Source organism: Dreissena polymorpha, chromosome 7 (genome assembly GCF_020536995.1).
Source record: "Dreissena polymorpha isolate Duluth1 chromosome 7, UMN_Dpol_1.0, whole genome shotgun sequence".
NCBI classification, from domain to species: Eukaryota; Metazoa; Mollusca; class Bivalvia; order Myida; family Dreissenidae; genus Dreissena; species Dreissena polymorpha.
This window is the reverse complement of record NC_068361.1, coordinates 63320449-63331475: the sequence shown is the minus strand read 5'-3', so window position 1 is coordinate 63331475 and position 11027 is coordinate 63320449. Positions and strand designations below refer to the sequence as shown.

At 36.7% G+C, this 11027-nt stretch overlaps 1 protein-coding gene across 1 annotated transcript; it reads right to left on the bottom strand.

Moving 5' to 3' along the window:
• Positions 1-2947: 2947 nt before the first annotated feature.
• On the bottom strand, positions 2948-8159 carry LOC127839773 (NACHT and WD repeat domain-containing protein 2-like). Its single transcript, XM_052368160.1, has 5 exons — positions 8151-8159; positions 7207-7413; positions 4656-4868; positions 3667-3837; positions 2948-3090 (listed from the first exon to the last, which is right to left on the bottom strand). The coding sequence occupies exons 1-5, from the start codon at positions 8157-8159 to the stop codon at positions 3028-3030; spliced, it is 663 nt and encodes a 220-aa protein (XP_052224120.1). The 3' UTR covers positions 2948-3027.
• Positions 8160-11027: the final 2868 nt, after the last annotated feature.

The window sequence follows — 11027 nt, the reverse complement described above, 5'->3', positions numbered from 1 at the left end:
TCTTGAACAAATTGGTCTTTTAATCTTTGGTTTACCATGTGAGAAATGTCGCACGTGAAATCAGATAAATAAAGCGTATATCCCAAACCAAGATTGTCTAAAGTTGACTTCAAAGCATGACACCATAGATTATTTTTCGTACAATTGAAATTGGTTAAAACATTCATTTGTTCCATAAAAACTTGGTACAATAATGAATTTTGGTTATTTGCGACTTTCATCAAATAACGTAATGCTCTAAGTTTGCATAAAACGGCTAGAGGGAATCTACCCAATTCACTAAGAACAGCATAGTTAGAAGTAGATTGTTTTACACAAAGAATATTTTTGCAAAATTTGTAATGTAATTTATCAATATCAGGGTTGTCATAAATGCCCCAGACTTCAGAACCATAAAGTATGATTGGTGTCACTAATGCATCGAATAGAGCTAGTTTGGTTTTGACATCTAATTTGACACGGCCAAAAATAGATACAAGATGATGATATGCTCTAAGTGCTTGTTCATTTAATATTTTTACAGTATTAGACATATTTCCCGTGTAAAGGAATTTTATACCCAGATATACAAAACTGTTGACAATTTCAAGGTTCTCGTTATTTATTGACCATGTGTAGTTGCACCTGCATTTTCGTTTTTCAAATATGCATATTTTCGTTTTATTTATATTAATTTTAAGACCCCATTTAGTAGAGTAAAGGTATAAATTGTTAAGTTGGTTCTGAAGGCTTACTGGGTTAGTAGTAAATAATACAATATCATCAGCAAATATCAACATAAAGACAGATAGCAGATGCAAATCTGCATTTGACAGATTTTGAACATTTATACAATCTTTAATATCATTTATAAACAATATAAAAAGTAGCGGCGACAGGGGTTCTCCTTGTTTAACACCAAGAGATACATCAAAGAAGTCGGAGTACGACATATCCTGTGTGTTTTTTATACATGACTTAACATTTGCATATATACTTTTTATCATTGTTATTATTTTGCAACTGAGACCTGATTCAATTAATTTAATCCATAATGCTTCGTGGATTACTGTATCGAAAGCCTTTTCATAATCAATAAAAGCACAATATAACTTATGTTTCTGCAAAAGAACATTTTGTATAATGCTATGTAAGATAAAAATACAATCGCTTGTACTACGTTTGTCTCTAAAACCGAATTGAGAAGGATTAAACATATTTTCTCCCTCACACCAGCAATTGATTCTGTTGCGTAGACATAATGAGAATATTTTAGAAATTATATTAACAAGTGTGATTCCTCGATAATTGGAAGGCTCTCTCTTGTCCCCTTTTTTAAAAATTGGTATGATAGCACCTTTACACCAAGAAACTGGATAAATACCACGATCGAAAATATAATTGAAAATTTTAGTAAGATATGGTGAGATAAAATCATTAGAATCAATAAAGAAATCGGCTACATTGCCTAACAAGTCACAGCTTTTTTTACGCTTCAACTAAAACCAATGATAGAGGATAAGGTCGTAACAATTTAAGTGAGTAATTATAACATACGATGTGGCATTTCTTAACCATAAATCTTACTCAACAGGAAGTGCATGTAACTTAGCAACGCAGAAGTGCACGTTGGCGAGACACTCCTTCTTGAGAAGGTCAGCGTGACCCGCGTGCAGGCGGTGATAGGGCAGATTGTTTAGAGCCCGGATGTTGTAGTCATCCTCTCCGAAGCGAAGGGGCTGTGACGTCACATAGCGGTTCTCTTCTATTACCTCTTCTTTAGCGTTCGTGTACGGTTTTTTTCTTCCTGGAATAAAACACTTAAAAGCTTATTTTAGCATCGTTCTCGGAAAACTTGCCTTAATGCATGTGCGTAAAGTGTCTTCCAGAGTAGCCCTTGAAGTCGGCACAGGCTAATCCGGGACGGCAATATCCGCCTTAACTGGGTTTTTGCTAAGAAGAGACTTCCTTTGAACAAAAAATACCTTAAAACAGAAAGTGTCGTTCCTGATTAGCCTGTGTAGACTGCACAGGCTTATCTGGGACGACACTGTACGCACATGCATTAAGTCCGTTTTTTCTACAGCGAGACTTGTATAAATACTCACGAGCTAGCACATGAATTTGCTAACATTTATATTCGGTGAAAATTTCGATATTACAGGGAGTGATTAATAAAATCAATATAAAAATTCTCTATTTAGAAATGACTTGCGGCTATTTGAAAATAATGAAACGTTTAAAAACTCATGATAACGATAATGTTCTTCATTATACTTTAAGGGTGGAGGACCAAAAATTATCAAAGACTCACCTAGAAAATTGAGCCTGATTGAAAAATCAACGTATATTTTTATTGTTTGCATACTCGTTATTGTGAAATTCTTCCTGATATAACGACTAACTGTCCAAACATAATTATGCTCAATCCTACCATTTTCCCAGGCTCCCGCGAAGAAATCAGCTAGGTTGCCATGGAGACGCTTGTTCTTCGCTTCGTCTGCGCAGTAGAGCCCGTGCGGACTTTCCGTAAATTGACGGTGGTACCAGCTCAACTGCGGTGAAAAAAACAACAACACATCTGTTAATTATAGTCTATCACAGAGCATTGAAACAAATACGCGCAGTGTGTATGAAGTACATGTACTTTTTAAATGCCTTCACTTATTGCATGCAGAATGTAGCTAATTTACCACTGATACTAATTTCAATAAAAAAATCACTTAAAGCACATTGAAGTAAGTGTTACTCAGCTGAAAAAAAATCTGCAAGCATCAAGGTGAAGTGAACCTATGATCACAAGTTCTTAAGGCAGACGTTCAACCGTTGCGATAAACGCTTTATCTTAATTTTAATAATATGCGACGTTAATAATGCATTGGACATCATTGTCTTCTCAACAGCTCGACGTTCGTAAAACATTTAATTCAAACGAGAAAATAACAGTATGTTCAATACCGATATATTGGTCGATGTCCGTCCGTATTAGCACGAGAAGTAGAGGGGGCAGTCTGCGCATGGGCGGTGTCCAGTAGGTGAAGACGTCATTCAATACGTCATCATCGCAAGACAACACGTCATCAAGCTCCGCCTCGGTGATTCCGTTATTTGCTGCAGTAAATATCCATGTTGATCTGAATTTCTGCTAAAAAAACTTTCTTAAGCATGTAGATAAACAATTGAACATTGTTCTTGGAATGCTGGTCTTAATGCATGTGCTAATAGTGTCGTCTAAGATTAGCATGTGCGGTCCGGAAAGGCTAATTAGGAAAGACATTTTGCGCTTTTATTCGGTTAGTATAAAATCTCTTCTAAACGAAAATCCAGTTAAGGCAGAATTTAGTGCATTAAGCCCACTAATAATAACGCAGCAAAGCAAACATTTAATGACACTATAGAATTTCTACCGGCTGAATGAATCTAATAAATAATATATTTACACGTTAAATATGTATTACTTAGTATACAAATCGAAGACAATATTGCGATTGCAGTGGCTTATAATCACCAAGTTGAAGGGCGACGTCTTATGAACCCCGTGGAAATGCATGGAAAAAACGAACAAATGAGAAAGAATGGTCTTTAGTGATTTAGTGTCAAAATTCTTTGCTCGTTGTATTTAAATTTTCTGCACGTATTTTCCTCATTTTCCATTTATAAAACCTTTCCAGGGCTGCGTGCACACACCTTTAAGAACAGCAGTGTCGGGCACTTCCGGAATGTGGTCAGCAGGAGTTCCATCTGGGTCTGAGTCAACGTCCGGTTCCGTTTCTGCGCCCACAATGCCACAATGTTGTGTGCATCCCTCTGATCTAGTTCCGGGACATGTATGTACCTATCCTCGTCAGGAAATAATTTCTATAAAACACGGCAAACATGTATCACAAGTTTATAATGAAATATTTTGCGTTTGCTGAATTATTTTAAGGACTTCTTAGCGGTGTGTTTTTAAGTTGTAGGTCTACACAGATTTCGATGTCGTTTGGTATTTTAAAAAAAGTAACATATTCCTCAAATACAAATCAAATACAAAATGTGGCCACCAGTGTTTTAAATAGTCAATGGACACGTCGATACATAACTCTTCTTTATTTTTTGTAAACTAGAAAACTGGTTTTAAAGAGATAGAAAAAATATACAGTAACCAATGAATATCTTAACACTTTATGGCGCAGCCATGAGTGAAAATTTTGATTTTCTATGGTCACAGTGATTAAAAAATCGATAGTCTACCATATGTAATACATTTTCTTTACTTATGCCTTTCGCCCTATGTGGAGATAAACGGATGACTTTCGCGGGAATAATACAATTTGGACGTCAACATAATTTTTACTGTTTAAACAGTGAATTCTCAGTTTTAAATCAATGTTATTTCCCTATAAGCCACATGACAGCATAAATAAATTACTAAATCAATAATAATAATAATAATAATAATAATAATAATAATAATAATAATAATAATAATAATAATAATAATAATAATACAATAACTGTTAATAGACAGGCTACTGACAACTGAATATTAATGTAGGTTCGTGTGTTGCTCTTTATCACTCATAACAAGGTTTAAATTGTACAGCCGGGAGTACTTCTATGAATAAACATCCCCCCTTACATAGTATTTTATCTTTATACTAGTACACCTGTTGCCTTTATAAAAGTTCCGCTACCTTGAGGGCTGGAAACGTCTCGTAATTCTCCTCCGGAAGTGATGACACGATAATCCTACAGTGAGGCGGCTGGGAGGCCGGGAGCCACATCAAAGAGCGGCCATTGTGAGAGGTGTCCAGCTGGTCAAGCGAGTCCAAGATGACCACGAGTGGGCACTCTGCCGTGCCGTGCTTTAAGAGCAGATTCAACTGGACTTTTAGGAGGTCAACGGTCTGAAAAAGAGAAACTATTGTTCAGAATCCACATGACGATTTATCTTTGCATGATGCAAAACAAGAAATGAGTGTTTTAAAGAAAATAGTTTGGTACCCGATATACATTTGTGTCGTGTTCTGAGAAAACTGGGCATAATGCATGTGCGTAAAGTGTCGTCCCAGATTCGCCTGTGCAATCCGCCTTAACTGGATTTTCGTATAGAAGAGACTTCCTTTAAACGAAAAATACCATAAAAGCGGAAAGTTTCTTTCCTGATTAGCCTCTGCGAACTGCACAGGCTAATCTGGGACGACACTTTACGCACATGCATTATGCCCAGTTTTCTCAGAACACGACTCATATGAGTCCCGCCCTGGGAAAACTGGACTTAATGCATGTGCTAAAGTGTCGTCTCTTGGTAGCATGTGCAGTCCGCATAGGCTAATCAGGGAAGACAATTTTCGCCTTAACTGAATTTGCGTGTGAAATAGACTTCCTTTATACGAAAAATTCCATAACACCGTACTGAATTCCATAATACCGTACTCAGGGGTTCTGAAATATGCTGTCCGAGTTGTCCGAGTCGTCAACTTCCCCTTCCGGACAAGCAGTTTTTGAAAGCTGACTTGTCCGGGGACAAGTAAAATTTCCGTGGTAATTTTTTTTCGAGAACGAAACTACTCTATTTTCCGAAAATCAAAAACAAAAGTTTATATAAATAGCTTATGATTAATCTGCGGACTGTCACACTTTTTCAACTGAAGATAGGTTATTTTCCGATAATACTTATTTAATGTAGTAAACCAGTCCACGAGCATATATAGCAACAGCCAATCACGCATAAGAAAACAATTTTAATAGAGAAACCAGCACACATGTGTATAGCAACAGCCAACCACGCATTAGATAACACTTTTCGTACATTGCAAATGGCCGCATACATGTTCTAACGACCTGCATTTGATTTTTATATAATAAAACCACTTCAACGTCAAGACATGACGCTAATCAGACCAATGATAAAATCAGTTCGGCGTCGGAAAAGAAGAGAAAAGCCAAGTATGAATATGATAAACATACGACGCCTAGCGGAAACGAGAATTTGTTGAGTCTTGGCTAATTGATTTTCATTGGCTTGAAAACGTTGCCGATGTGTGTAAATGTAAACTTTGTAAGGAGTTTCCTTTATTAGCGGATAATTGTATACTTTAAATTGACGGAGGTTATTTTATTTCAAGTGAATTGTCTAGTCATGTTGAGTTTATTAAATATCCGAGATGGTATCATGTGTGACTTAAACGTGATCTTATTATATGCACATCTTGCTTGTATTTGTTGTTCATGTGAATTTTCTCGTTAACTATGTTTATAATTTAAAATAGAAGTTAACAAAAGTGTATGCTTGTATTATTTGCTATCTTTTCTTAAAAGTACGGACAAGTACTTCTTGGGTACGGACAAGTGAATTTGTGGGTCCAACTTGTCCGTGGACAAGTAGACTCTTAACATATTTCAGAACCCCTGATTGGGTGCTCATTTCATCAAATCTTTAAATAGAAACATATGCCGAAATTCATTTAATACTTTCGAAAAATTGTTAACGTTTGTGTTCGACATTCTTTAGCACTCTTATCGTCAATATTAACCAGAATTCGTTTGAAATAAATGAAAACGGGCATAAGCTGGATTATCGAGTCATGGATAAAGACGGAAGAAGTTGCATGTATGCGATTGAAACAGTTGAAACGTATATATCGGAGAAAAGAGGGACTCGTGGAAAATACGACTATTACATTACAATCAGTTATGAGTTCTCCATGGCTTCAAACTGTTAATTACATAAGGCGACAACTTTTATATTTATCGGTTTACAAAACCGGCAGACGTATTTTTTCAAAACCCTGAAAAAATTAAATTAGATTTGACATTGTTTTTTTTAACAAAAATTCCCGATCCTACGAAAATGGTCTGAACAGTAATCAGTTTTCTAAACGTTCCGCGTTTTATACATGACATCGCGCACTGAGCGGTCGGGTTGTGCTATTTTTGGTATTTTACGTTCTTGTGCGTATAAATACGCAGTAACTGTGATAAACCAGTCTGTTGTTATCGGGAACATGGCGACTCCCGTTGACCTGGAGAACAAGGGAGATTGTTTATTTTTGCAAGTCTAACCTCTTCAAGGAACTGTGCAGTAGACTACAAATGACAAAGTCCAGGACGAGTGCACAGAATCCAAAGGGCAATTGGCAGATAGAATGGTTTAACCGCACACTTATTAAAATGGTAAAGTCCTTCCTGGCGGGTGAAGAAACAAGCTGGGATCTACACCTAGGTAGTTTGGCGGGTGCGTACCGAGCAACACCGCATGAAGCGACTGGTTTCTCCCCAAATATGATGGTAACTGGACGTGAAGTTCGACTCCCAGCAGACATCATATATGCTGATCCATCTTCTGGAGGTTCCACCGAGATGATAAATATCACCACCATGCAACAGGCCGGATATGCGGGACAACAACGGGAAAGGTTGATCCGCATACACCAGATAGCGATGGAACACCTAAAACAAAGGGCAAAACGCAGTAAAGTTCATTTTGAACAAAAAGCTTTGTTAATAGACTTCAAGGTGTGCGACCCTGTATGGTGTCTTAATGAGGGCCGTACAGTTGGGTTATGTCCGAAACTCGAAAATATATACGAAGGGCCCATGCTCATTCTACAAAAAAATTCAACAGTAAACTTTGTATTGAAAACTGACCGAGAGGGCCATACTAAAATGGTGCACCACGATAAACTGAACCCGTACAGGGGCAAACACATTCCTAAATGGTTTATCTCTGCGAAACAGAAACTTAAGAAACACATAAGCGAATAACTAATATGTGAGCCAATACCTAATTCATAATCAAAGACTTAGGATCTTGCGCGAAAAAAAACGTTGCGTAAAAAAAAAGAAAAGAAAAGTGCATAAATATTTTGGTGGGGGTTATTACAAAAATAGGGATTATTTAAAGTATACTCTAACATTTAGTGGCGCAAAAGAACAATCATTAAGTTTAGTAATAATAAATTGTTACGTCACTACTGGTTGTTTATTTTTTGAAAATGTGACGAGCTGTAGACGATCGTCATAAGAAGTATAGATGTCGTGCCTGTGGAAAAACTGACAGAAAGTCTAGAGTGGTAGGCCATGTTTTAAAATACCATGTGTCCATGGACAGAGTACCATTCTCTTGCAGTTTATGCAATTTCCGCTGCCTTGAGCAACACGAACTTATAGACCATGTACGTAAGTACAGGAGGCATATCGATGAGGCAAGTAAACTTGGTTTGACCAATACGCCAGTGCTCCTAAATCAAGCGGAACGGCCGATTGACATCGACAATTATGTAGAAGCAATAGAGGACACAGTGCAAACCCAAGATCCTGTGTTGCCACTAAGCAGCATTGAAAAGGGCTCTGCGTTAAAATTGGAACGACCGGACCAGGAGAAAACGAAACATGCCTTGAATCCCCATACGTCCGTTTAAATGGGCGGTTCTCTAACATCTTCTGATATATCCATCGAGCCAGGATGTTTGACTGACCCTCCAATTGGTCAGTACGATGCACCAACGCCCCTGTTAGACGAGCAAGACGAGGAGGAGGAGGAGTTCAACGTCTGGCTGGGCTCTTTGACCGCCCCTGATGATCAGCAAACGGTTACTTATGCGGAACCTAATCAGCAGGTTGTACCAACATTGTCTTCTGTTGAACAGCGGGATTGGACGAGCCCCATGCCACGGTTAGTAACATCAGAACAGCCAGTGGTGCTTTCCACTACGATGACAACTTCACAGGTGCCGACGGCTGTAATCCAGGATCCGATCACGGAGGCAATAAGACAGTCAACAATACTGATGGAAAACACAATTAGGGAGGGGCATTCTACAATACTGAGTGCCATCAATGCAAATCACATGGACATGCTTAATGTGCTTAAGGAGATTCGGGAAGCACTGCAGAAAAAAAACAAATACCGAAATTAAAAACACTAACTGTGTCGTATTTCATTTACTGTGTTAATGTTGTTTTACAACGGCACTAACTAATGTGACGATGACAGTTGTTTACTAGTGTTCATGTTTTTAAACTATAGGTAATGTTTGTGTTTAACTTTAAATTTTATTCAAATGTGTATTGGCTACAGGAGTTTAGCCAAATTGTGTGTGTGTGTGTGGGGGGGTAATGATATGCACTGGGGTTTTAATCTTATGTTTAACCTTTCCTGTAAATACTTGTTCTGGATTCATTCACTCCAATAGTCAGTGCGTTTTGACACACATAATAAGCAGAATATGTAAATAAATCTGACTATTAACAGATCCCATAACATATAAATCAAACCATGTTTGCTACTTGCCATTTTAACCAGGAATGTGGACATTGTTCTTTCTTATTTAGGTTGACTCATAGAGTGTCTGTTCCGAGACGCACTTTTACTCAAGTTATTTATATTCTAAGCGAATTGTTCATAAATAAAAGCACTGTATTGGGTTAATGAACACATATATTTTATAAATCCATAGGTATTGCACAATTATCTTCGTTAGTCTGATTGTTATTCACATTTTTCACTAGAAATCGTCATGTCATTTCACCATTGTCCGCCATCTTGGAATGCTGACTTATGGGTAATTCTTGCACACTGCTGTGTTTAAAAAATAATATTTTTCTATCATGGTTTGTTGTCGAATAACCCACAGTAAGGAGTATAGATGCGTAAGAATTACAGTAAATCACGAGTGTGAAGCACGAGTGATTTGATAACACGCATCTATACAACTTACTGTGGGTTATTCGACAACAAACCATCATAGAAAAACATTATTTCAATTCTTACACAATTCTGATCGATTTGGTTCAAGCTTTAGGACGTGAACTATATTTTTCAATACTCCGCCCTTCTTAGTACAAAGTTTACTATTTAGTGACGTCATTGACTTGTACAAACATATGACGTCGTTTTCATTCATAAATATTTTGCAAATGACGTCACTTTCATTGAAAACAACAATCGTAGAAACTTAATGACGTCACGTGTATTGATGCTACTGAAAAGCTGACATGCTATAAATGTTTTCTGAATTACGTTTCCTAACAAATAACATTCTTTGTAGGCGTGGTTATGCCACTTATCACCAAATATACAATTTGTTGTTTCATTACATTTATATACATGCTATATTTGTTACATTTCTTTTAGAGCAGGTGTTAGCACGTGCATTTTACTGCAATATTTTCTTTATTTATTCGGAACTATTTTCGAAACACTAAGCTCCGCCCATAAGTTATTGCAGAATAACCCACACTTGATTTCCTTTTTTGTCTATAGAAAACAAGTTGCGTGCCGTGTTTGAATTACATTTTTATCGCAAGACCTATTTTTAGGCATAAGGTAAGAAATATACGCTATTATTAGCATGTAAAGGTTATTAATTAGTTCATATAATCTGTTTTAAATTGGTTTGTCATTTAAAGTCCATTTTATAATTCATAAGTGTTAAGCGTTCGAGCGTTTCATAATTGGTCACGGCAGTTATTGTGACCCGCTTTTGGTCACACAGTGACCAATATTTGGTCACAGTGACCAATTTCTGGTCACAAGTGGAATGCCGCGGCTATATAAAGTGACCAAATTTTGGTAACAGGGTTCATTCTTGTTATAATCTTTAAAGGGGTAACATCTATCAAATTTTTCTCTAAAAAAGTAAGCTTAACATTATCAGTAGTAACTTTCGTATTGAACCATTGAATTTTGAGACATAAGTTATAGCTCCATACTAAGTTCTTTTAAATATGAAGTAATTGAAGTATTAAATCTAACTTTAACTACCGTATTACGTTTAGAGGAGCATCATTGAACTTTTGACATCCATTTTTTTCTATTATTTGATTACGCCACTTTGTCAAGACTGTTAAATCCGATGAATATTAAGCTTTATTGAATGTATCGGAAGTAAGCATTTTGTTTATCAGTACACAGTTATAACCGTTTTTGTGAATAAACCCGTTGAACATTTCGTATCGGAATTGCGTTGTGAATTTATAGTACCACGGAACGCAACAATACTACAAAAACGAAAGAAGAGATATATGAAATGTCTAAATATAAACTTAATTAATTAATTGCG

Bases quoted from the DNA above. Each gene is read 5' to 3' on its own strand.
- LOC127839773 (XM_052368160.1), bottom strand. The intron at 3,838-4,655 runs GTAGCGGAACTT...CGTGTTTTATAG, and splicing joins AGACGTTTCCAGCCCTCAAG to AAATTATTTCCTGACGAGGA. The intron at 3,091-3,666 runs GTGTGTGCACGC...TATTTACTGCAG, and splicing joins CGACACTGCTGTTCTTAAAG to CAAATAACGGAATCACCGAG.